The sequence below is a fragment of the Jatropha curcas genome, chromosome 2, assembly GCF_041381405.1.
Source record: "Jatropha curcas cultivar XTBG-Jc1 chromosome 2, XTBG_Jcur_1.0, whole genome shotgun sequence".
In the NCBI taxonomy this organism is placed as follows: Eukaryota; Viridiplantae; Streptophyta; class Magnoliopsida; order Malpighiales; family Euphorbiaceae; genus Jatropha; species Jatropha curcas.
The window spans coordinates 32,138,458-32,163,564 of record NC_143152.1 but is presented as its reverse complement, the minus strand read 5'-3'; the positions used below and the strand labels follow the sequence as shown (position 1 = coordinate 32,163,564).

The following is a 25,107-nucleotide window of genomic DNA, read 5'->3' as shown; positions in this document are numbered from 1 at the left end:
CAATTTTGGCGGAGAAAACCAAAGATACATTCTCTTTTAACTCGTGCACGTTGTGTGTCACTCTCTGAGGGAGTAACTGGAGACATCCACGCGCACGCACGCTCTTGTTGGTGGCGCATAGGTGTGAGTTGTTGAATTGGACCTGTTAGTCATTTATTTAAAAAAATATATCTTTTATCATTAAATACTCTATATATTTAACAGTTTAATATTTTACATTTAATATAGTATGATTCACTATTGAATTATTATACATAGTTTTTTAATAGAAATTAAATAATTTAACTGAATTAAATTTTAAAAAATTAAATAAATTTTTTTACAAAAAAATTAAATAGTTTAACACAATTAAATCTTATATCAAATCAGTTATTTTGAATATATATAAAAGAGTAATCTCGATTAAAATTTGAGGGTAAATAATAATTAGCTTTTTTTGGTTTTTCTAATTTTTACATGATAACCTTTATTTTTTTTTTCTTTTTAATAAATTCTTTCAACATCAGCTAATTCAAAAAATAGATCCGAAATTTCTTTAGTAAATTCTTCAAATATTTTCTTTAAAATATATATTATATTTTTTTTCAATATTAAAAAGGGAAATCGATCTTGAGTCTATATTCAGGCAATATAAGTAATTTTTATTTTTAAGAAGTAGGTAATATAAGTAATTAATGACTAGTTTGTGTTGACGTTTTCAAATTGAAAACGTGAATTTTTTGTCCATTGCAAAGTAATACTCAAACAAAAATTAGTGAGCGACGCTGATAATATTATAAGTTCCTATTTTCATCATGAAATTTTTATTTTTATTTTTTCAAAATATTTTTTCCTAATATTTTTTTTTTCTTTTTTGTAAGAATATAAAGAGAACCTTGGTCAATTTTGTTATTCAACGGCAGTTCAGAAGCGTCCCAGGACATTGAAATTAATGTTGCCATGAAGTCATCAGCACATTTGTTTATTCTTTTTGTAAATTGAATTAAATGGCTAACCCACACTAATCCACCTTACCTACCATGACCGTTGACAAAAGGCCAACTGTGGGCCCAGCCCACTTTGTGTTTTCCCAAAAGTGGACCTTTTACCGCCTCTATGAATCATGATGGAATGTTAATAAGGATGCATTCGGTAATATTAGCTGGTTTACTAACCGTTACTTATTCTGTTAGCCGGTAATTGTTTACGGAATGATTTAAATTAGAAGTGTTCAGTGAAAGCAGCTTACAAATTGAATTGATAATCCATGGCACACTTGTATTATTACAATACATACCCAGTTTGCAAATATGGCATAGTCATACATGATGTAAGAGCAGGAGGATAGTACTGACCTTAGAAGCTAGTCTATTGAGTTGAGTTTCGTGGTTCTGCAACCTGCAACTTTGAAACAAAATGTTCAGTTGAATGAAAAACTTAATAGAATATTATTTCTTACCTTTTTTCTTTTTAAAGATAGAACGCAGAAAACTGCATTCAGCAAGTTAATTTCTCAGACTGACAGCAACCTGTTCTTGTAGAGTGTCGTAAAGAATTTGAACAACATTGAGCAGGAAACCATCTGAACCATTTTTTGCCAACAACGAAATAGACAATGGTAGATCATCATGCATACCCAGTGGAATGCTCACCTGCAGTTTTGATATGATGTTCATACAACATATTTAGTATTGCAAAACCTTCATAAACCCAAGGAAAACGGAATTTCGTCACAATAAGAGCAAGATAGGTCACCTGACAGAATCCTGATACTCCAGCAATAGAGAGCAAGCTAAAAGCCTTTGCACGAAAGACTTCCAGCGTAGTTGGATCTGTATTTAGTTTTGGTGCAGGCCCTGGAACAGTAGGGATAGCAAGGATACCAAAATCCTGTGCTTCAATTATTAGAGAGCCAGTTTAGGTAATAAAAAAAAAAAAAAATTGAGAGAGGACTTGCATATGTAATTTACTTAGCAGATTTATAGCAAAATGGAACACTTATCCTATAAGCCACTGATACTACACAACTGAGCCTTGTTCACGACGTTCCAGATTTGAGATAATTTAAACAAAGTCATGTCAGCATTTTAGATAGAATACAATAATGTTCACTTGAAGCATATCAATCCTAAAAACTACTTTCTTCATTAAATACGTGGCATGCTTAATTTTACAAATGTTAATTTGCAAAAAAGCATAGGACGTCACCTGAATATAAGCTTAGATCCTTCTTCTTGTTGTTTTTTCTTTTTATTATTAATTAGGCTCTTACCGATGTTTGAACTCGATCTCACAACATTGGAGATAACGCTTGTACCATTGAGCCAAAGAACATTGGTAAAAAGCTTTCTTTTGAAAAAGATTTCTTTTGCTTCGGAATAGTTCAAGAGAGTACCTCAAGAAGAGTTGTCAGGGCAGCAAGTAGTTCTGTCTTCACTGAGTAACAGGCATCAATATTTCCTCCTGTCATTTTAACAGCTTCCCATACTCGTTCTGATATACCTGGACCCAAATCTGGTTCGACAGTAGTAACCCATTCACCATGGTTATTCTTGAATTCATACCTATAAGTCAAGTATCAGTAGTTACATATACAAATTTAAGATCTCTCAGCCAGTACAAACATTAAGAATATGATAATTAGCATTCAGGTCAATGGATCAATCAATTTAGAGAAAGAGTTGTAGAATTTTTACACCTTTGAAGCAACCGCATGGCACTTGAAAGGGCTGCCAGTGATGCTATATTATAATCTTGTTCTTTGATTTCTTTGCTCATAAAATGCTTCAGGCTTGGAACTTTGTTCTCAACGTAGTCCCCAAGGGTTAAATGCTTCACAACATGACCTGCATCAACAAATGTAAGGAATTATCTCTTCCCCAATGTGGATGCCAATGCATTTGGATGCCAAAAGCAATGAAACAAGACAGATTAACATTTCCATGGAGCCAAGTTGCGTGTTCTATTGTATGCTCCAAAGAAACTCACTTGGTCCATTACGAAACATATAAATGTTCCTTAAAATGCCTAGTGAGTCTGCTGGATTCCAAAATAACTCATAAATAACAGAAAACTGACCCCCGAATAACTTCTCCACTGATTTAACAAGAATTTGGCTAACTCGACCGTTTGGAATGCTTGAGAGTTGAAAACAATCTTCTGCAATAATTATCTGACTTGGTCTGACTAGATCTACATCAGGCAATTGAAGTAGAACGCGTCCAACATGATTCAAAATCACTGGATTCCTAGCAAACCATCCTGGAGTGAAGCATTGATGTCAAAAGAATGAACTGTCTAGTTCAAGCTGTCTGGAAATTATGAAACTGCCATACAACTATGTCCCCTTTGATTGGTAGAGCAAAAATAGTGAACAGACAAACGGTATCAAGTAACAAAATTTAGTGTTGCATGAATTATGTTATCAATCTAGGAAAAAATATCAGATTGAATAATTTATCTAAACAAGTCTTGTCCACTGCCGCTCCATAATTCAGAAGTTTCAAATGCTGTTTTGAAAAGATAAAAGTTCTGAATTTGGAAAAAACCACACAAAAACCTGAACCCAATTTGGTCAAAAATGGCAAATTGATTCAAAAGGAATCCACAAAGTTTCTGGTTACTTACCCACAGTATCGAAACTCTGTGCCATGGGAATAACTCCTGCAGTAGAAACAACACCATGAGAAGGCCGAAACCCTAAAATACTGCAGTATGATGCCGGAACTCTTACACTTCCTCCAGTGTCAGTTCCTGCAGCAAAGACAATCTTTTAATTTGATTGAATTATAATAACCTAAGCTGTATGAAGAGTAGAATCATTTTAGAGTGGATATTCACCTAAGGAGAAGTCTACAAGCTTTGCACCTACTGCAACAGCAGATCCACTGGAAGATCCTCCAGGTACACAGTCTGGAGCACAAGGATTTATAGGCGTTCCATAGTGTTTATTTTCCCCATTTATGCTGCCCCAAAAATAAAAATTATTCACTTGAATAAGAAACAAGTAGCAATTTGAATTTTCAGGGGACTTCTATCAAATAAAAGATGAACAATAACTAAAGTGCATAAGGTACTCGAGTCAGAAGCTTAACACAACAAATATATTTCATCATATTTGTTTAATCATAGCTAAGACAATTACCCACAAATTAGAGAACTGTCTCACATTCTCACCTATATGCCATTTCATCCATAACGGTTTTACCGATACATGTGGCTCCTTCTCTCAAGATAGCCAAAACGGCTGGAGCAGTTGATGTAGCAGCTAAATGTGTTCTTGCCCAATCCGGATTGCCAAATCCAGTTACATATCCATCAACCTCGAATCTAATTACAAACCCAGAAAGGCAAATTAAACACTCAAAACGCACGAGAAGATACTGATTCAAAAATAAACAAAGAAGAAGGGAAGAAAATTTTTTGAGTTAATTCCAAGAATTAAACTCCATATCCATTTTGAAAACATAAGTAGCTAAACAGTACAGATGAAACCCAGTAGCCAGAATTGGCTTATAAGCTCAAGAAAAGCACGAAAACAAGTATTATAGATGAAAATATTCATGAACCCACCATAAAATTAAAGGAAATGAAAGGAAACCAAAAAGGAAGTGAATTGAAGGACTGACATATCTTTAACGGCAAAGGTAAGCCCATTTAAGGGGAGTTCATCGGATAAGTTAGTTGGCTTTAGCACAAATTTTTCCATGAAAGCTCCATAATCAGGGTTTCTTGCCATGTTTGTTATGCGTTAGTAGTCTGCCTCAACGTTTATTAACAGAAAAAGGATATTGGATAGACAAATCAGATAACTGTCATCAGACTGATCACATGATGACCTATTTAACCTTTCGATTTTAAGCAAGGAGGCTGCTTCCTTAGTTGGGTTTTTCAAGGGCAACGACGGCATTTTAATAATACTTTCATTCTATTTGGCGTTTCTTTATATTAAATGACCAAAATAGCCTTAATTTTAAGTTTGTTGCTGAACAGTTCATGGCTTCATGCAGATGTATGGCATTAAGGTAAAAACATGATCCTGCTAGAGAGGCTATTCAAAAAAGCGCTATGCTGAAAAAACAGTTTCAATCTCAATTACAAGCTAATCTGCATTACATGCTCTAATCTATATATATGTATATGTATCGGCAGCACATACACTTGAAATTTGAGATACAGAGTAATGGAAGTTGTGTGGTTCTACATTGGAAATAAAGGTTTCAATCAACTTCATCACAGTTGTCAACCAAGGCATAGAACTCGGGCTTGCTGGGCGTCCATTCATAGGGTTCTACTCCTGCAGCCTCAGTCGGTTTCATCAGAGTCATCATCAAAGATATACAAGTATGGGACTGCTGGTATGGCTACACTAGGTTCTACATCTGCAGACTCACCAGTCGCTCCAGGAGTGTTCCAACCCAGCTGCTGTATGTAAACATCATCGTAAGCTTCAATATTGAAACCTGAAGCAAGAAACAATTCCAACTCATTCACAAATCTGTCTGTTCTTGCAGCTAGGAAAGGCCTTGCTGCATCACAAACTAGAGTCTTGAACTCTTCTTGTTTGGTTTCAGATGTCATCATTTCATGAAGTTGATTGCTCCTAGCAAACATTAAAGCAAGTTATGAGCAAGAAACTTCTTAAAATGATTAGATTCATCTGTCAAACTATCTACGATCTTAATTGAAAGATTTTGAACAAGATGGAAATCCAACTCCTGGAATCAAATTGTAGATTTCATAATTAACTTGCAAGAATTACCTTTTCAGGAATGAATCAACCACACCAAGAATATGATGTATAATAATGTCAACATTCTCTTCCTGCAAGTAATGTAACAGAAGAAGAAAGTCAGTTATTGATAAACAAAGCATCCATAGGCAGCTGAATGCTGAAAAGATTAATATTCCAATTTCAGAAAAAGTGAGGGGCTTCTACAAATGGGATTACTATGATATACATAAACATTCCTCTATTTCCTTTAGTCATCAAGAAATATGTAACTCAAAACTGTGAATGTGTATTCACAGAAAGAATTGGAGGAAACAATGCTTTTAAAATAACAACAGTAAATAGAAAATTGATCCAAATTTAGTTGATGGTAAAGTAGGAAAAAACATCAGTTGATGTTACTTGCAAATCAATATGATCAAGAATTCTTTGGTCTGAATGGGCATCCAATACAATCTCCCAACTGTTTCTTATGCAGTTATGCAGTCATCCGCTAGAGACAGCATTGAGCCATAGAACTGAGAATTATTAATTTTGGTAAAAGCTTTAACTTATCAGCAACACAACTTCATCCATGGTATTAGTTCAAGTGCTTAGAGCATATTAAGTGCATAATACAATAAACAAAAGAATTTCAGTGATATGTTCAAGATGGAATAAGTAAAAGGGCAAAGAATTTTCTTTTTTTTTTTTTCTAAAAAAAGAAAGAAAACAACAAATGAACAGTTGGACCTGCAAAAGAGCTTGAATTTCTCTTTTCAACCAACTTTGAAGCCACTGATTAGGCTGAAGATACTTTCGGGACTTCCAATATCGCGATACATTAACTATGTTGCTCAAGGTACCTGATAGAACATTAGATACCAAAAAGCACATTAAACAACAATTCTTTGCCATGAACTTAAGAATCAAAGCATATAACAAGAAGTGGTAGAAAACCTGGTTCAGTATAATAGCATCGTAATCTGTACTTGTGTGCTTTTGAAAAGAAAGAACTAGAGAAAAAGAAAACAAGAAAGAAAGAGCAGCAAAAGTAACTAACAGATATAAAATGAATTGAAGAGGAAACAATAATACAAAGAGAGATACCTATGCTCATGAGTTTCATTTATACAATGCCTTTGGAATGAACTTCCATCATACCCATAGATTATTGAAAGATTTTCCGTCTGCAAATTGTTCAAACCCTAGCTCCATTAACATGTTTTACACTCACTCTAACACCGAATCTGTTAATCAGAGAAGAAAAAAAAAAAAGCAGCTGGCATTGTTTATTTGAGGCTGAAGCTCAATACAAGAGAAAACAATAGCAAACCTTGCACAAAGGACACTTCACAGAAGAAGGCGCACGAGAATGCTTGCCAGCGACTACTTTAGTCCAACGCAAAATGCAGTTGTAACAGAACTTATCTGAGATACAAGAACAAAAGACAACTAACTAAAAATAATCCCTGTGCACAGACATTGCTCAGTACTCCCATTGAAAACACACACACAGAAAAGCACTCATGTACACACTGATTGCTAGAGAGCTATGCAAAAGACAAGCTCAAACAAGGCTTAGACAAAATTACTATAGAATTGTCAAATACCTGCATTTAGTATTTAAGCGTTATACACAACTACAATCATAAAGGTTTCAAATTGCTTTCTGTTCTGTGCGATTCTTGGCTTAAACCCTAAACCTTAACCACAAATTCTCATATTAAAACCAAACAGGGAATTCCGTAATTGGGTAAAATAATAAACATATGGATTGTCAAAGAAGAAAGAAAAAGGAAGGAATTGAGAGAAAATCAGGAGAACGTACGGAAACAAGAATCTAGATACGATTCCTGAATGAAAGGACCGAGGCATATGGGGCATGGATTTGAATCCTGTGAAGAAGAAGGTTCGTTCTCGCTGAATTGAGAAACAGAGGACATCTTGTAGACGGAGAAAAATGGAGAAATGAGAGGAAGGTGAAACAATCAGGTTCTGGCTTGCGAGGAACGTCTCTGTTTTTTCCGAACGACGGAAAAATTTCCCTCTTGAGCGGAAAGATTTCTCTTTCTCTGTCGTTCAACGACCCGCTAATAAAGCAAAATACAGAATAAAACGACACAGTTAATAACGTATTATTCTTTAAAAAAAAATTAACATATTATTAATTTGGGTATCTTAAAATCTCCTTTTAGAATTCATATAATATCATTGATCATTATAAAGTCTAAAAATGAAAACATTGTTGATAATTTAAGTTGTAATTTTTAGAGATGATCAAATTAATAACCAAAAATTAAATTTTTAATAAATTATTAAAGAACTTGTTTGATATAAATTTCATAAAATTCATTTGTACATTTCAAATTTTTTATTTGATATAAATGAAAATTATGCATAATTTTACATTTTTAATTTCGTAGAATTGATTATATTAAATTTAAAATATTTGACTAAAATTATTTAATTTTACAAGAAAAATTTATGTCTAAATCTTGTTTCTAATGTTTCCAGAAAGTTAATCTCTGTCACTTCTCCAAAATCTCAAGTCATGCGACCCTAACCTTCTTGGCGCATGTAAAACTGAGATGTCTAATTTGTTGACTGCTGTACTTCCAGACCAGCCGTAGACCAATTTCTTGATCATAACTAAGTTTCCTCTTCTTGATAATTTGTCTAAAAGGATGAAGAGAGTAAGCAAACATTTCTGACATATCCTTATATTCATCGAAACAATTCTCCATTGTAATTGTTAAATCAGAAGAAGCAACTTTTTTTTGCCCCACATCAGGTAATGGTTCAGACCAAAAAGACTGTTTCTTTGCCAAGTTTACCTTAAAAGTTTCGTCGGTATCAACATCATGAATAGATACTTCAACAGGCTGCCATGAGTTCAAAGCTTTATGACTATCTGCAGGCAAGTTCTGCAAAATGTAATCCTCAAATTCCCTTGAAGGCGAAATCTTAAGGCTGTCCTCAAATTCCCTTGAGTTCAATACTCGCATATTGAAAACAATATGCACTGATGTTAATTACTCAATTCCTTCCAGGACAGCAAATAATGAGTTTTAATTCTTAAAATGGTGGTCATTCTTATAGTATGCAAAGAGAAAGTAAAGAAAATAATTTATGTAGTCAAAGATTCATGAACAACATAATTTTCTTCTCTGTCATGCTATTAATTTTTATTTCTTCCAGCACAAACTGTTCTGGTTTCTTTCATTTATTATGCTCCTGGCACATTTTTCTTACTTGATTTGCCACGTGTACATAAATAATCTAACATTAAACACCTCATCTCTAGCTTATGAACTTGCCATAATCTAATCTTAATTACATTCGAGGCAATTTATGGTGCAGAAACATAATATCTTCTAGTAAAGCATAAAATGAAAAAGAGACATTTTATTCTGAACTTTAAACAAATCAACTACATTTTAGGACTTTCAAATAAAGTTTATAACGTCAAAGTTAAGACGTACAATGTTTTCACAGATGACAGAGCCCAGATCCCTCCTCTACATAATGCATCCCTTCACTTGTCTCTGAAGGTGCATTTTACATTTTTGCAATGCGTTTAGTTGCACTTTCATATGTTCGACCTCTTTCTTCATCATCTTTATCTCCTTCTGCGGTGTTATGCATACCTTTTCGAGACCCTTACTTATTCTAATACTAGATTGAGCCTTTGTTCTACAGTAATTAGATTCAGTAGCTGTCATTGACTTTGTCATATTTACTTGTTCAAGAAGGATAAGTCGCATTGAAATATACAAGGGCAATCTATCATTCTTCATCGCATGCTGACGAGCTTCTTTCGATAGTTTATGATAGTCCATGGTTCTACACACGCTTGTTCTTTCTTCTTCTGTTAGATTAGGATGTGCCTGCATATATTGCAAAATCAGTCAATTAGATTTACAGGTAAAGAAAATATAAAACTGGATAACATTAAAGACATTCTTTTACATACTTTAAGATACGAGTCAATGGCTCGATAGAGGTTGTCATTGCAGTATCGAGCATCCTTAGGTAACATTTCTGCAAGCAATTGAAACTGTTTAACTGAAAGCTTTTCATCCCGAGCAATCATTGTCAGATAGTCATCCACCAACTTTCCCACAGCAAATACTCTTGATGCCGGTTTGTTTAACACACAAGAAAAATATGTTTCCATTACCCTTGTTACAATTCTCACATCATAAACAGTATCATTACTTCCATAATTCTTGACTAATAGATCTGAAGCTGAACATTTTTCCAACATAACACCTATCCTTTGTTCTAATTTTTTTGAGAGTTCAAAACTGATTTGAATCATCATTCCTAACTTGAGAAGGTGAAGCAAAAAATTGCAGGAAACTGAGTTTTTCTCTTCAGGGAGTACCTTAATCAAACTTTCTGCTGTAACTTTCAGTAACTGATGTGTAAGCTTTTTTGGCAGAATGAGTTGTCCGAGAGGAATTTGAGAAACCCATTTCTTTGTCCAGTTTTCTATGCATGACCCAACAAGTTCTGTTCTCATCCCTTTTCGTTTAATATATTCAATGACTTCAAGAAAATGATCTATTCGAAGAAATGAAAAATCTTCAAACCACCAATTCTTAGATACAAGTGTGTTTTCTGCATCATTTGCTTGACCAGTAAAGCAAAACGCATCATCATCACTACAAGCAAACGTTTTAGGGTCTAAGCAGGCTTTCCAAGCGATGGATTCACAGCATCTTTTCACAATTAGTAATTCCTTGGTCAATGAAGAAATAGTTTCACAGCTTTTCAAAATCTGAAATATGTCTTTCCATGATGTGAACAATATATAACTCAGGAAAGCCTCAGTCTTGGAAATGAGATTTCCTTGTTCAAGATCATCACTCATTTCTAAAAAATTTGCAGCACAATATACTGGAGCAATGTTGGCTGCTGTCAATTCAATTTTCCATCCGTAGCAGAATTTGACCGCTAATTCAAAGATTTCAGCTCCTCCTGGAAAATTGTCTATTTGAATCTTAGAAATAGGATTTTTCTCTCCAATGCTTATTCTTTGGAATATTAATCTGTTCAAATACCCACTTCTTGATACCATAGGAACCTGACCACCCAAAAATGACATCAACTTAGAGTCATGGATTCATATATATACACTCATAACAGCAAGGACAAAAAGACCCAAATCAATCAAAATTGCACCTTATGTAACTGAAAGATGGAATCCCCAACTTGTATGATCAAATCACTTGCAACTTTTGTTCTAACAATCCTGCAGAAGCCAAGTCAATCAAAATTGCAGAAAGAAACCTTAAATTTAGACACAAAATCTCAAAAGAACAGTTTAACTTACCAATTTTTGTTACTTCTTTCAAGAGCTTCAGCAACCATACTCACTTTAGATGGAAAAATAACACACTTATTACCACTAACATTCCTTCTATCGACACTTTTCCTTCCCATGTTAGCCTTATTATTAGAACACCTGTACTTCATTCTCCCTCTTTTGTTTGTTCACAATTTCAAAAGAAAAAAATAGTTGCTTTTGGATAAACAAGCAGGCTCAAAAGATCAACCTTTCTGAGTTTTCTCGAGTTCTCACTACCATTTATATGTAGTACCATAATGCAAGTTCAGACAACTAAAAGAAATACTTGGCTGAAATTAGTTATTTCATTAAGATAGTTTGTTGCCTTTTGCTATCTCCTGTCACTTTATCTGTAAGAGTATTAGATGTGGGTAGTGGACAGATTGGAGCCAACACCATGACTAGTATTTGTTATGCTTTCTTGTCCACTAACCCAAAAGACAAATTGTCTCCTTTCTCACTCAATATTGGCCGACGTAAAACTGGACCATAAAGCGCTCCCCATAGTCCATTCATTCCATCAAAGCAAAGATTATGGGAGAACTGACCCTACTTAAAACTCCATTTTATAGAAAAAGGAAAAGTTCATAGCTTTTGCCTGCTAAGGGGTGGCCCATATTTATTGTAGGTTGCTTCTTTGTTAACACAAGTTAAGGAAAATGTGAAAAAGGGTAAAAAATAACTGGTGCATTCGATAAATCCCCGAAAGACAAAAGTTTTACAGCCCCAGTTTCCAAATTCAAAAAGACAAAATAAAAAAAATATAGGCCCATTGTGTAACGGTCACCAACACCATTTCTTCTTTCTTCTCTGTTGTATCTCAAGGCAATACAATGCCAATGCCCTTTGATTTCAAATTCCAACCCCCTCTTCCAAAGTACTCTCCTCTCTTAAACGCAATTGGAAAAATTATCGTCAGTTACCATCAACGTGTCGATCTCTCATCAAAATCCCTTCTTTTCCACTCTTCACCTTTGCTTTCGCATCAAACCCAAATCTGGAATCCAATTGTTTGTGCAAGTAAGAAAAGAAGGGGATCAGGGTCTCAAAAATTAAGCAAAATTGTACCAAAATTAGTATACATTGCAGCATCAAATCTCAAGATCTTACCAGAACCATTCAATTTGGTAATTGCGGAATTTGGTGGTGGAGATGGAGGGGGTTTAGGGTTTTGGAAGGTTTTTGGAGATGGAAATTCTGATGGGTGGAGAAGAAGAAAGAACACAAATTTACAGCTTTTAGGGATTTTAGTAGTTTGTGGATTGGGATTGTTGTTATTTGGAAGAGAACAACTGAAATGTGAAGTTTTCTTGTGTGGTGTTCTGGCGTCGGGCTTACTTGTCACAGTTTTGATTAAAGGAAATAAGAAAAGACTAAAAAATTGGGTTTTAGGGATTTGCCTTGTTGGTGCTCTGATGGGTTTGAGGTTAAGGAGAAAAGAAATGCAACAATGGCTTCACAGGCTTAGTGTTTGCTTGCCAGCTTTGGAGCTTGTGAAGGGAAAGGGAAGAAATGGCAGAAGAGTTCTATAAGGAAAAGCTTTACAATTTTGTTTTCTCACCATTATATGACGTTTTGTTTTCCATTTGAAAATTTTTTTATCAGTATACGAAGGCCAAGAAGTGCCAATTTATAAAAGCAAAAAATGAGTTGCAAGATCTTGATGTTTGTTAAGCTTGCTTTTTCATTTGTTCTACCACTATGATTCTTGATTTGTTTCGAGGGCCATTAGTTTTTTTTTTTTTTTTTTCTGTTTAATCACCTTTCTTAACAGTTAAATAAAATACCTTTGCATTTCTCATATGATCTCAAAACTGTTGTTAATCAATTGCAGGTAAGAGCTGAAATGTGAACCAGGAGTGGTCCTTTCACATACTTGCCCTTTTGGCTTTTGGCAGTTAATTTTAAGACCAATTTCAGATGTGTTTCCAAATTACTCTCTGTTACTTGCAGGTAAGAGCTATGACAGGGATTTTTGCAGAGATGAACATGGGACAATGCAACTCTTAGTATTACAAAACATATAACTCTCAACAAAGAGAGGAAGAGAGGATAAACAAATGCTTCATGATGGAAATGATCAAACATTGCTACAAAATGGAAGTACTTAAAACATTGCTACATCTTGTATTACAGTCACAAGCACAAATGCTGCACGATGTTACTCCTGTTCATCCAAGTCAAAAGAAGGGCATTTCTATTCTCTTACCATAAATGTCTCAGGCCATTATGTGTCTATTCCAACAAGTTACCTCTCCTTTTTATTTTAGTTGTTCTCATGGAAACCTGAGATCAAGTGATCCTTTCTGTCTGTGATTCAAATTGGCCCTTGCTAACAACTTGAAAGATACAGAGTAAGGGGGCCACTGTTTGCTCACTTTTTCTTCACAATTCCCTCAAGCATTCCATCATTCCCGAAATGACCTCTAAACTGCTTGTGATTAACCGGACCGGGCAACTGGAATGTGATGGAGAAATGACCCGGTGGACATAGGTTTTGTGTTTGCATCCTGAAGATTTGGGAATTCTTGCACACTGTTTTCTCACCAGTGGTCGTCACTCCCTTTATTAGTATCGTTCCATCTGGTTCGATGTCACAACTAAATTCCTCTGCAATAACAAAATCAGTGATTGGACTAGCCATGCAAGATTGATAGTCTAAAAGAGAATGAATTAATGAATAACAGTATCCAAATTCTCAAATTCATAGAACATGAAACTCGATTTCAAATTTGATAAAAAGGGCGACCCAGTGCACAAAGCATCCCACATGTATGGCTCTTGGGAGGGTTGATTTTCATACTTAATAAATTAATTAAATATTTTATATCCTGAAACGTACAATAGTAACAACTAAAGGCAAGCAAATGAATAGAGAATGGTTTAATAAGCTAGTAAAACCCAAATAATGTCACCAATTAAGAAAATGTGTACTAATCTCTGCATGCAATGCAACCGGGGAAAAGGCAAATGATTAAATTTTAAAATGTGAATGGAACTTACTTTCATCTCTTGCTACCCCAGGGAGGGAGACTCTAAAGAGGTAGGCATCATCAGATTCCCCAATGTCCATTAATCCTAAAGCCGGTCCCACCATTCCCATAGCTGCACTCCCAGACAGGGCAACTGCACCTTTGGCAGACGCCAATACATTATCCCGTTCCTTTTGAGTTGTGCTTGGTGGGAGAAAGACCATAGATGGCCCAACTTTTTCAACAGGTTGGGCATCATCTTCAGCTGGCAATGGAGTATCATCAACAACCATCCCAGGTGAGCCAATGTATGGCACACTATTAAGAGGTGGTACTGCAAGTACAGGTTGCTGGTGATTCCGGAACTCTGATTCATTATTTCCTCCACGCATGCCACTGGGCCTGAAGTCTCTCAAAGTTCCCAGATTCAAAATTTTGAATTTGCATGAAAATTTTGCAAAAAAAAAAAAAAAAAAAAAAAAAAAAAGACACTATCGATTATTGCATAAATAGTTGCAGAATCCAACAGCACAAAATTATATGCATCCATAATAGACACAGCTAGTGGAAATTCACAATCAAAAAAGCAAAACAAAAAAACTATTAAGCTTTTCAATTGATTACATCCAAATATCCAGCAAAAGTTTTAGCAAGAACCAAAATGAGTAAGAACAACTTTAAACTAGAATAATTCCAGCTGTTACCAGACACACCATACTTTTCTTAACAGCCATACTCAGTACATTTGCAAATTACAAGTTTGATGAATATATTAACTTTGTGAAGTGATGAGCAAAACATTCGCATCAATACATAAATCCATCTTTATATACCAATTTCAGATTAAAAAATATCTAAAAAAAAACGAAAAAAAAAAAAAAAAGAAACTTGTAGCAATGTACATAAAATAAAGGCATCTTATCATTTAAGCAGCTGTTGTTGCTATGCAACTGTTGCTCTCAAGTAAGAAACCATTGTAAGCCAAGTGAGTAGTAGACTAGTAGTCTTGAGAGATCATTTCTCACAATAGAGAAATTGCAAATAACAAAGGCTTAAGCGCAAAATATTTGAAAATGGTTTAAATTCTGCATTTTAACAGGAGTAATCTATAAGAATAAATTTTCCAGAATTGGAAATAGAAATTGAAACAATACGCTTTAAAATTGAAGTTTTACCATGCAGTATCACAGGTTATACCTCAACATAGGAAAATTAACACCTTAAATCATCTAAAAAGCAAACATTCTCTTAAAATCAACCTCAAAGCTTCCATTAAAAGACGGAAATGCATTTTGTTTATAATACCTGATCGGAGAAGCCATCGGGAGGTCCCGGCGAAATGAAGCAACGGCGACCTTGGACTCTGAGCTTTGCGACCGTTTTCTCTTTCTGTTTCGATTCTTTTTGGAATTTGGCTAATTGGCTCTCTTTCTGTAATGGAAAGGAAACAACATTATGTGCCTTTTTATGGAGATGCAGATATGGTCTGTGCTCTTGGTCGTAACTCGTAAATAATCCAGTGTTTCGCTTCTAGCGTACTCCGTTTCATCATTAAAGCTAGGCCTTTTGCGACATGCTAGAGTTTTAAACGTCCTGTCGTTTCTTTACTACGGTAGATTACATACGGTACCTAATTGTTAGCTTTTAAGCCTTATTTTTTGAAATGATTTTCATGCTTTACCGTCTCATAAAACGACAAGACGTTGAAATTACTCATATATTTTCATGGCCCCACCCAAGAGCATCCTTTTTAATTTTTCTTTTAATAAATTTTTTTTCCAATTATCCATTTTCTGGCATACCATAAAAGACCGTGATTCACAAACAACTCAAAAAGTAACTGATTTCTAATTTTTTTTGTCCAGACATTTATTTTCTGGACTTTTATACCTTAATTTAACCTTTCCAAAACGGAGCAATTAACTATTTATGCCCTTTTCCTTTCATAAAACTAAAAAATTATTTACTCCCTTTCTTAGAAAAAAAAAAAATTAGTCGCTTAATTTTGATTCTCTATTATTTAATAAAATTAAGGATTTTTTAATTGAGATTTAATCTCATTAAATTATTAAATTTTGTATCAAAAAAATAATATATTTACTCTTAAAAACTTAATAATATTGTCGATTAAATATGATCTAGTTAATACTCTCGGTGATGTGAGAGGTAGGAGATCTTGGATTAGAGTTCTCATAAATGTGTTACCCTCTCATTTAGGGTAAAATAACGTAAATAACAACTAAGCCTTAGTTCTAAGCGAGTTCGGATTAGTTATATAAATCATTTGTTTCTAATATAAGTCGGAAACGATTTTGTAATACTTTTTGTGAAAGAAAAAAAATCAACGCCGAATTTTAAAATCATTCAATATATTGATAATAATAGAACAAATATAAAATAGGCAACACCAACTAACTGGGATTTTGTTATATAATATTTCATTTCAACTTTGTTCTATTTATAGTTATATCCTTACTAATATCCCAAAATTATAGATCTTCGGTGAATGGCGACAACTTTCCTCCGAGTAAGTCTAGATTGGCATCTTATCGTTTAGCACCTTCGTAAGTTCCACTACCAAAATATCACATTTACAAAACGACGCATTGTAAAAGTCTAATGGTACATTATCATACCATCTCAAACACGTTTTTTCTTATTTTATCTCGAACCTATACTACTTACATCTTTTATCTATTATGATCATCTTCCATCTTAAATTTGCATCTCCAATTTTTATTTTGTGAATGTGTTAGGCATTCGCTTTCATATAGCATCATCGGCTGCACCATTGTCCTATATGAAACTTATTTTTCATCTTTGGTGAATACGTTTTTTTCCCCTTTTATCCATCATATTTGAATTTTATTAAAAAATATTTTCATCTATGAGAATCCTTTATGGAATTTTAAAGGTTAGATATTTGAATTAATTGCATAAATGATTAAATAATTTAATGAAATTAAATTTTAGAGATGAATCTATAATTTCGTTGGACAACAATAATATGATGGTAATTTCGGCCAAGACACGTAACTGTATAAATAATTAATTGCACTTTAACTATTTACCATACAAACATAACTCCGCTCATAATATAGTGATTACTATTAAAATGTAAACTAACTAGTAAAAATATAATTATTTAATAAAATAAATTTTATAATATTTAATAGTTATTTATTATTTTTAAATAACATACATGAAAATATTATTTTGATAATAATAATAATAAAAACGTTTATAAAGTTAATATCTAAATATAATATAAACGAAAATTAGCTATGAAAAATTATGAAATTAGAAGCTAATTAAACTTTATAGCTAATTCCTATTTGATAATTAGCTATTTGAAAAGTTATTGACCATTGTAATAGTTGAGTTTGAAGCATTATGTTAAAAAATTTATTTTATATATCCTATTTGAAAAATAATTAATTTATTTAATCAAAATCATCTCTAAATTGATGATTGCAATTTTTTATATTTACATTTTTTCTATTCCTACAGGAATATAATTATGTATTTCTATTTTTTAAATTTATAAAAAATAAAGTAGAATAATTTTTTAAAATTTGGTCTTTCATTGGTTTTGACTACAGATGAAACTATGGACTCAGGCAAGTATAATCTCACATACTTTTTATATAAAATTAAAATTGCTTACGTAAGTGCGTGGACCGTCACGGATATTATCAAAATTCCCAGACTGCCCCTGTGGGTTATTTGTAACGGCAACGCATATAGTATCCTGTCTAGCGCCCTGCTGTCTCTCTTTTTCTGTCTCTCTGCACCAAGAACCTGACTTTTATACAGTAACAGTCTTTACTTCGCAAGTGACAAACTAAACAAAATCCCAAGTTTTTCTTTTCATTGGCTTTATTCACAATAACCTCCCTCTCAAAGGTTCGCTTCTTCTTCTGCTCATTTTCTCCTTCGAGTTATCAACAATGTGCATGTTTTTTCTTTGATCATCCACTAATTTGTTATGTGATTTTTGCTTCTCCTCTTTGGATTGCCATTTTTTTATTAACGGGTATGTTTGATTCTTACTTGGAACGTGTTAAATAGTCTAGAGCGATCCGTTTGTTTGTACCATTCAAAATTCTATCACAGTTTTATTGGTGTGTTTATGATAGCATATGACACAATTTATTTTCAAGGTGTTGTTTTTATTTAGTCTGCACTCTTATTTTTAGTGGATTTTAATGGGTAACCGATTGTTTGTTCCCTTGTGTGATTAAGGGGACAAGCCATATTGCATGAAGATTTTGTCTGCATGGATCCTTTGATTGCATGTGTATTTTCATATGTGTTTTATCTGATTCTCATGGCATCTAAATATAACCAATTGGATTCTGGATATAGGAAAAATTAACTTGCTTTTATTTATTTAATAGATTTGTTTAATATTAGTGTTTAAGTGATCCTGAAAATTTAGATTTAACTTCTTGTTTAAATGATGGAAAAATTCAGTTTTTCCCCTCTCGCACAAATTTGTTTAATGTGTTTCAGAAAGAGGGGAATAGAAAGATGCATCTTTATAAGGAAGTTACGCTGATGATATAGCATACAGCTTGTATCCAGTGTAAAGTATGCTTATATGAGTTGCAAAATTTATGTCCTATTGCAATGGCAATGTTTAAATCAGAAAATTAGTCATTGATATATTGTTTTAATTCTCTCTTTTGACCTCGTATTGCAAAGTTATATTGCTTAAATTGCAGAATTTATGGTCATCAAGTTTGTTGAGTTTTTTTATTTGCTAATTAGTAATCCCAGGTTATGATTTACTATATGAAAGAGGAATTGGCATGATTCTAATGGTGGATTGCACCGTTATAATGCATCACTATATTTTTTACTTGTTTAAAGTTCCACCAAAGTTTACTCTTGTTGGAAGTTGGTAGACTATACATTTCTAACATAAATGTACATGACGATTCACACCATTTTTGAAAAATCGATTATTTGTTTCTTGGTTTGCCTTAAATGCTGTTACTAATTTACACTCACAGCTGCACTAATGAAGAGAATGATTCTCTTGCTTGTCTAGATCCTATCTGGATTTTGGTGGCGAGAAGTTTGTGGGAGACAAGCAGAGTTGGGTACTAAATTCCAGCGACAGACCTCGAGGTGGCCAGAAATTATTGTAATCAATCTTTTCATGTTTTCCCTTTCTATTTTTTTTGCTTCGATTATGTCTCTTTATGGCAAAACAAAGTGATATTTTTATTCATTATGTTTACGTGATTGTTACTTGTTCAAAAATGAATGCTGCCTTTTGTGTGCTCCAAGTAGTTAAAATGCTTATGCTTATTGTCCTTAATTGCATATTCTTGGAACTGACAAAGCAAAGCAAAAATATTGCTCTCATAGCATTTTTGTTATATAAATAAGAATATCTCATTGTACTCATTCAGCTACAGTTCTATTGGTTAAAGAAGTCTGTCATGTGGAAGCTTTATAAGACAATTCCTATTACAAATTTAGCAGATTGCCCACTTCCCGCATTTTAATTACCCTTTCTTCAGTTTTTCATTAAACAAAATTATGGTTTGAAGAGATACTAAAACATTTGCGCAAACTAATGGCTAACCACCCTTGTGAAGTCAATGAAAGTGAATAGTATCATTAACTTCCTTAATCTTTCAGATTTTGGTTTACCACTCTAATTTATTTTCCGCATTTCTTTCCTGAGGTTGTTATGGATTAGGCCACAAGTCACTACATGCTTTTTCTGAAAAGTTTTTGAATTTCCACTAAATTCTGGCTTATGAATTAGGCCATAAGTTCCCGTAAGATTTTTCTGAAAAGTTTTTGAATTTCTGCCAAATTCTGGTATATCTTCTGTTATGCAAAATCCAATTGTTAAAAGTATTGCTTATACTTTGTTAGTTGCTAATGTCTGGTATGATGGATAATCCATTCCATACTCCTGTTGTCCTATACCAAGTTGAGTAAGTGTAAATGTTAAAAATGGGTTACCAAATTGGCAATTCCATTAATATCCAAGCAATTTAAAGATCTCGATAACCATGGCAGTTATCAATGGGTTTGTACTCCCTGATCACTGGTTAGGATAATAAATTTTTTATTTTTCCCAGGTCCTATTTGGACTTGATGACTTGTAGCGTAGATCCTTTGGAAAAGCTCGAGTTACCATATATTATCATAACCTATATTTTTGTTATTTTTTCTTTTGGAGTCACTACTTGATCCAATTTTTAGTTGTTTGTGGCAAAGTAATGCTACTATTAAGAATAACCTTACTGTGGTTGTTTTGTAAAAACTGATGCTACTTCTTGTTTATTCAGATCTTATTCTGAAATCCTCTTGCCATTAGCTTCACTGATTGCTCCTTGTTAGGATTGGGACACAATAATGGTTATTCTTTAGCTAAAATGTTTTAACACTAGCAACTAAATTCATGCTCAAACCTGTTTTAGGACTTATATTTACGAAAAGACATAATAAGTCCAATATATTTAAGGTTGACTTGTCCTGCTGGCCAAGTGGACATGGGTTCAGTGCAAAAGTCTGCAGAAGATTTCTACTGAAGTAAGCTTCTTAAAGTGTGGATTTTTGCTGCATGGTTCCTTGTTCTTCATCTTGTTTTGTTTGGTTGAAATTTTTTGCAAGCTTGTTACGTAGCAAATTCTCTTTCACCACTTCAATGCTTGTCATCTCGAGCTGCTAGGGATTCGTGACTCCACTTATTCTGATTTTGCTAACATCCTTCGATGACAGGTCAGATTTCCCTCTTCTTTGCTCTTTCTACCTGAATCCAATTATCTTTCCATAGTGATGTATTCCTAAGTCTAAATTGAATGTGATCAGTAGGACATTAGGATCCATCACACAGCTCTGGTGCTGTGTTGTTTGTAAAACAATCACAACCTCCCTACTGATTCATATTCACTATAGTGGACTGGCATGAATCAATTCTTTCATTGATGGAATTGCCCATTGAAAATTTCTGCATCCTGAAATAACAATCAGACTTCTCTTGGATCTTGCATTTCTCTTTTCCACTTTCACTTGTCCATAATTGGAGACTTTGTTTTCGGGAACAAAAAAAAAAAAAAAAAACCTTGCAATCACAGGGGCCAAAGTCACACAATGCCATTGAAATAGATAGACAATTGTTATGCTGTCATCCACCATCTAACTGTAGATTTCAAATTCACCTAAACCTATTTTCTTCAGTAGTTCTTTCAAAGATTACATAGCACTTGTTATTTTCAGAAAATGCTGTCATATTTAGATCCATCTGAAGTATGGAAAATGTATCATTGCCTCTATTCGGACGGATATCATAGCATTAGTCATGACATGAGAAGATAAAAAACGGAAAACCAAAAAATTTTCACTGATCTCAAACAAGCCACTTTTGTATGATCATTATTCCTTTTTATAAACTTCTTGGTTCATAAATGCTGTCTGAAGCACATTAATTTCAAAAAGAAAATGTTTGTAGTAGGTTTATATGCTTCTGGGCCTAGAAGACGGTCGTCTCTTTTTTCACCAGATTTGACTCCATATGAGTCTTTCTATTTCTGAAATTTTTTTCCTTTTTCCTAGCACTTTTTCCAAGAACATCACATGTACATTATGCACTGACTTGTATAATGGAATCAATGAGGAAAATTTTCTAGCTGGAAGCTTGTAGGGACCTTCATTTGTCAATCGGAATACTATTTATAGCCATAAAATTCTCGATGAAGAAATTAGCTCTTTTCCAGGCTTAACTTCACAAACTTCGTCCTTAAAAATCTTCACAATAATTTGCATCTTGTTTGGGAAACTATACCTTGCAAGTTTAAATGGCAGCTCTGACATAATAAAATGGGTTGATGAATGATGATGCAACCTGCAACTGTGAATTAAAACCTTGATATTTTATTACTATTGTGGTGAAACGGACTATGATTTCAAAAGGAGTTGAAGACAGATGAATATTACAGATCTACGATGATGCTGGTTTGAATATATACAAAATCAGCACGACAAAAATTACTTCTAAGAAGAAAATAAAGTTGAGCCAACAAGTTTGTCTGTTGAGAAGGTGGCAGGTGGCTGGGTTTGTTTTTGTTGAGGAATTGCAATTTACTTGACTGATTTTGAATATAGGCTTCTGATAAATGGATTCTACCTTCAAAGAGATATTGTTTGTATTTAGTTATATGCTTGTTGTTCAGTATATGGAAAACGTTTGATGTTTCTTTTATTAAGTGCTGCAACTTTCTCTTGCAGATTTCTTCTTTATTATACTCTATGGAAACACAAGTTCGGGCTGCAAATCCTGTTGTTGCTTCAGGATCAGAATCCTTCTCTATATCAAGTAAGATGCCGAGCGGTAACCAGCGTTTCCTCCTTTACTTTATCATTGGTACCTATTTTGGGCCCGATCTGAAAGAGGAGAGGCCACAAAAATCGATTTTGCAAAGAATAGCTGAGGGCCTCCCAGCATATACCTCAGATCAATTAGCAGGTTCACACATGAAAACAGTGGAAGTGGAGCGTGTCTACTATTATGCACTTCAGAAGGCAGACAAATCTCTTATTGTTAAACTACATCAGTTGCACAATTTCTTTCAGGGCACTATTACCACCTCTAAAAATGAGTCTGGTGCTGTTTACCCTCAATTTCCTGATATATTTCCTCCCCTGCTGCATCCCCAATACCGGTTAAATAGGTGCAAAATTGTTGAAAACATAGTATTCATCAATGACCCAGATACCTCTTACATTAAGCCAGAAGACATTGAAAGGTTTAAGAGGATAACCGGGCTCGAGATTCTTCTATTCGATAGAGATGCAACAAGATACAAGACATCGCTGGATGGCAGCTCTTTGTATAATGTGGCAGTGCACAAAGGTGAACCGGTTGGAGGATTGACTCCTCTCAAGTCTTCTGATTGTTCTCAGAAGGGAAAATGTTCTGCTAGCACCATGCAACCTGAGGATCAGCATGTCCATTTTGTGGAGCCTCTTAGCATTGTGCCATGTACTACATTGCCTCCGGAGCATAGTCATACATCTCCTCCGCCAACCAGAGATGACACCAGAACTATGGGGAAGGTCAGTCCCGGAATATTATTTCTTCCTCCCTTCCCAAGTAAAGAAGATTTGGAAAAAATTGTGGCTGCTGGAAAAGGTGGATTTGCATTGACTGGGAGTGCTGCTATGGGACAGGTGGGACCCATTATTGGACTCATGGATATTGGTGAATGCGATGATGCATATATGTTTCGCATATCTCTTCCTGGGGTGAAAAGAGATGAGAGTAAGTTTCTCATTAGAGTTGAAGCCTTGATAAATTCATTACTGCTTTTCACGAGTTTTGCCTTTATTTTTATTCTAATTTAAATGGAATTGCTCTTATTTTCCATGTGTGTCTTCTTGCATTGTAATATTTGAGAATGTTTACAAATGTTATCCTCAATTCAGATGGTAGATACCCTTTTGTTATGACGGAACTAACTTGATTATTTTTCCAAAAAGCATATTACAGTGTTCGAGTTCAAATTGTAATTGATCCATTCACCTTGTAATTTTTGCATTGCTTCATTGTTAAATCTTGACATTTTGCTTTATCATTAACCTTTTTAGCTTGCTTTGACTCATTGATAAACTGTTGTTCCTGACTGCAGAGGAATTCAGCTGTGGAGTTGATGCTGGTGGTAGGGTTCTGATAAATGGTGAGACGACAACCGGCGAGAGGACTGTATGCAGGTTCTCACAAGTCTTTGAAATGCAATCAAAGAACCTTTGTCCACCAGGAAAGTTTTCTATTGCATTTCAGCTGCCAGGTCCTGTTGATCCTGAGCAGTTTTCTGGTAACTTTGGTTCAGATGGGATTCTGGAAGGGATTGTGATGAAAAGATAGATGATGGTGGATAAGTGTTAACCTTACAAGCATGGACCCCTGCTATTTGCTGGTTTGGAAAAAAAAAAAAAAAAAACATAGTTTGGTTTATATTTTACAAGTTATGGAATGAACTTGAACAAAATACATGCAATGTTTAATAGTCCCCTTCCCCCCCCCCCCCCCCCCCCCCCCTTTTTCTTCTCATGGTTCACATGAAGTAAAGCTTAACTTAGCATATGCAGTACTATTTCGTCTTGGCAACCACAGGGATAAGTTGGTAGATTTTGAACAAGAGAAGTAAATTAGGCAGTGTTTATTTATTTATTTGTTTTTGAAAGAAAATAAGGCAATCTTTTTGTCTGAATACCCATATTCTAAATGTGGTTATTCAGACAAAGTATGGGTTTTGCCAAATCCCATGATTTGGTTGGTGAAAGAAGAGTATGAAGACCATGAATTTCAAACAGTCTCATCTCATCTTCTATAATCCTTAACGTAAAAATTCAAAACCCTAACCCTAGCATTACGATAATTACGCATGTGGACTCTTGTGCAAAATCTTACATCAAAAGAGATGTATGAGCGTCTGAGATTTCAGTCTATAGAAGCTCTTCTTGTTCTCCCTCTCTGTTTGGGTGGGATTAACCCCACATGCAAAGGTTGCCATTTGCCACAAAACAATTAATTCGACAGAACGGCTACCAAATAGACAGCACGTAGCAACATTAAAGGAAAGTAATCCTGCTATATACCAGACGAAAATCCAAGCATTGAAATTCAACATTTATACAAGGCTGAAAATTAAGTATAGATCCAGCGCTAAAAAGAGTTGAAACAGTTCAGTCTAAATATTATATATGCAAATCTTGCGAATTCTGATCTCCAATCTTGACCATACATTTTGATTGCTGAAGGCCTCTACTTTCAGTTTCATTACTGGGAACTTCTCTTTTTTTTCTGTTTGACATTCACAACAGGTTTCAATCAATAAACACGTAATCAAATTAACGGAACAAGGGCACTGGTGGGAAAAGAAACAACTGAAACAAGAGAATGCAAGAGGAGAGTCAAAGATATTTTTAATTTGATATATAACTAAATCAGTCTTTCCATAAGAACAGAGTAACAATGGCATAGACATTCATATAGTTAGTAAACATCAAACCTAGGAGAGATTCAGCTTTCCAAAGTGGCAAATAAAAAGAAATGTTTTAAA

The 25,107-nt window shown here is 34.2% G+C and overlaps 6 protein-coding genes across 16 annotated transcripts; 2 read left to right on the top strand and 4 right to left on the bottom strand.

Moving 5' to 3' along the window:
• Positions 1 to 2: 2 nt before the first annotated feature.
• LOC105647562 (amidase 1) lies at positions 3 to 4,806 on the bottom strand. 6 transcript variants are annotated; one of them, XM_089718330.1, is made up of 11 exons: positions 4,608 to 4,805; positions 4,156 to 4,308; positions 3,820 to 3,944; positions 3,607 to 3,732; positions 3,058 to 3,240; positions 2,678 to 2,825; positions 2,375 to 2,543; positions 1,735 to 1,869; positions 1,509 to 1,631; positions 1,335 to 1,377; positions 3 to 142 (listed from the first exon to the last, which is right to left on the bottom strand). In XM_089718330.1, the coding sequence occupies exons 1-10, from the start codon at positions 4,715 to 4,717 to the stop codon at positions 1,348 to 1,350; spliced, it is 1,302 nt and encodes a 433-aa protein (XP_089574456.1). In that variant the 5' UTR covers positions 4,718 to 4,805; the 3' UTR covers positions 3 to 142; positions 1,335 to 1,347. The 6 variants fall into 6 exon arrangements, 4 of the variants coding, with proteins under 4 accessions (XP_089574456.1, XP_089574455.1, XP_089574457.1 ...); XR_016319715.1 differs by having other exon boundaries at positions 67 to 142; positions 1,439 to 1,631; positions 4,608 to 4,801; XM_089718329.1 differs by lacking the exon at positions 3 to 142 and having other exon boundaries at positions 1,237 to 1,377; positions 4,608 to 4,804.
• Positions 4,807 to 5,030: 224 nt separating this feature from the next.
• Positions 5,031 to 7,777, bottom strand: LOC105647563 (RING/U-box superfamily protein). The gene is made up of 7 exons (XM_012233695.4): positions 7,521 to 7,777; positions 7,026 to 7,120; positions 6,800 to 6,879; positions 6,650 to 6,705; positions 6,443 to 6,555; positions 5,741 to 5,802; positions 5,031 to 5,581 (listed from the first exon to the last, which is right to left on the bottom strand). Exons 1-7 carry the CDS (start codon positions 7,633 to 7,635, stop codon positions 5,284 to 5,286), a joined length of 819 nt encoding a protein of 272 aa, XP_012089085.2. The 5' UTR covers positions 7,636 to 7,777; the 3' UTR covers positions 5,031 to 5,283.
• A 1,305-nt stretch (positions 7,778 to 9,082) lies between these two features.
• On the bottom strand, positions 9,083 to 11,807 carry LOC105647564 (root phototropism protein 3). Its single transcript, XM_012233696.4, has 4 exons — positions 11,031 to 11,807; positions 10,880 to 10,949; positions 9,666 to 10,781; positions 9,083 to 9,579 (listed from the first exon to the last, which is right to left on the bottom strand). Exons 1-4 carry the CDS (start codon positions 11,171 to 11,173, stop codon positions 9,211 to 9,213), a joined length of 1,698 nt encoding a protein of 565 aa, XP_012089086.1. The 5' UTR covers positions 11,174 to 11,807; the 3' UTR covers positions 9,083 to 9,210.
• On the top strand, positions 11,803 to 12,703 carry LOC105647565 (uncharacterized). Its single transcript, XM_012233697.4, has one exon. The coding sequence runs from the start codon at positions 11,879 to 11,881 to the stop codon at positions 12,575 to 12,577; it is 699 nt and encodes a 232-aa protein (XP_012089087.1). The 5' UTR covers positions 11,803 to 11,878; the 3' UTR covers positions 12,578 to 12,703.
• Positions 12,704 to 13,035: 332 nt separating this feature from the next.
• On the bottom strand, positions 13,036 to 15,482 carry LOC105647566 (HSP20-like chaperones superfamily protein). The gene is made up of 3 exons (XM_012233698.4): positions 15,323 to 15,482; positions 14,049 to 14,419; positions 13,036 to 13,655 (listed from the first exon to the last, which is right to left on the bottom strand). Exons 1-3 carry the CDS (start codon positions 15,337 to 15,339, stop codon positions 13,420 to 13,422), a joined length of 624 nt encoding a protein of 207 aa, XP_012089088.1. The 5' UTR covers positions 15,340 to 15,482; the 3' UTR covers positions 13,036 to 13,419.
• A 2,299-nt stretch (positions 15,483 to 17,781) lies between these two features.
• LOC105647567 (HSP20-like chaperones superfamily protein) lies at positions 17,782 to 24,035 on the top strand. Of its 6 annotated transcripts, XM_089718257.1 has the most exons (6): positions 17,782 to 17,923; positions 19,074 to 19,169; positions 20,467 to 20,578; positions 20,660 to 20,767; positions 22,274 to 23,306; positions 23,674 to 24,035. In XM_089718257.1, exons 5-6 carry the CDS (start codon positions 22,295 to 22,297, stop codon positions 23,907 to 23,909), a joined length of 1,248 nt encoding a protein of 415 aa, XP_089574383.1. In that variant the 5' UTR covers positions 17,782 to 17,923; positions 19,074 to 19,169; positions 20,467 to 20,578; positions 20,660 to 20,767; positions 22,274 to 22,294; the 3' UTR covers positions 23,910 to 24,035. The 6 variants fall into 6 exon arrangements, with proteins under 6 accessions (XP_089574383.1, XP_089574384.1, XP_089574381.1 ...); XM_089718259.1 differs by having other exon boundaries at positions 17,913 to 18,053; positions 20,467 to 20,767; XM_089718258.1 differs by lacking the exons at positions 20,467 to 20,578; positions 20,660 to 20,767 and having other exon boundaries at positions 19,074 to 19,153.
• Positions 24,036 to 25,107: the final 1,072 nt, after the last annotated feature.

Bases quoted from the DNA above. Each gene is read 5' to 3' on its own strand.
- LOC105647562 (XM_089718330.1), bottom strand. From the start codon at position 4,717: ATGGCAAGAAACCCTGATTATGGAGCTTTCATGGAAAAATTTGTGCTA. The intron at 4,309-4,607 runs GTCAGTCCTTCA...GTTTGTAATTAG, and splicing joins ACCTTTGCCGTTAAAGATAT to ATTCGAGGTTGATGGATATG. The intron at 2,544-2,677 runs GTGTAAAAATTC...CTTGACTTATAG, and splicing joins GCCATGCGGTTGCTTCAAAG to GTATGAATTCAAGAATAACC.
- LOC105647563 (XM_012233695.4), bottom strand. From the start codon at position 7,635: ATGTCCTCTGTTTCTCAATTCAGCGAGAACGAACCTTCTTCTTCACAG. The intron at 6,880-7,025 runs GTTTGCTATTGT...AACAATTTGCAG, and splicing joins TGAAGTGTCCTTTGTGCAAG to ACGGAAAATCTTTCAATAAT. The intron at 5,803-6,442 runs GTCCAACTGTTC...CATTACTTGCAG, and splicing joins AAATTCAAGCTCTTTTGCAG to GAAGAGAATGTTGACATTAT.
- LOC105647564 (XM_012233696.4), bottom strand. From the start codon at position 11,173: ATGAAGTACAGGTGTTCTAATAATAAGGCTAACATGGGAAGGAAAAGT. The intron at 10,950-11,030 runs GTAAGTTAAACT...TGGCTTCTGCAG, and splicing joins GAAAGAAGTAACAAAAATTG to GATTGTTAGAACAAAAGTTG. The intron at 9,580-9,665 runs GTATGTAAAAGA...CAATATATGCAG, and splicing joins CCATTGACTCGTATCTTAAA to GCACATCCTAATCTAACAGA.
- LOC105647565 (XM_012233697.4), top strand. From the start codon at position 11,879: ATGCCAATGCCCTTTGATTTCAAATTCCAACCCCCTCTTCCAAAGTAC.
- LOC105647566 (XM_012233698.4), bottom strand. The intron at 13,656-14,048 runs GTAAGTTCCATT...TTGTTATTGCAG, and splicing joins TGGGGTAGCAAGAGATGAAA to AGGAATTTAGTTGTGACATC.
- LOC105647567 (XM_089718258.1), top strand. From the start codon at position 22,295: ATGGAAACACAAGTTCGGGCTGCAAATCCTGTTGTTGCTTCAGGATCA. The intron at 23,307-23,673 runs GTAAGTTTCTCA...TCCTGACTGCAG, and splicing joins TGGGGTGAAAAGAGATGAGA to AGGAATTCAGCTGTGGAGTT.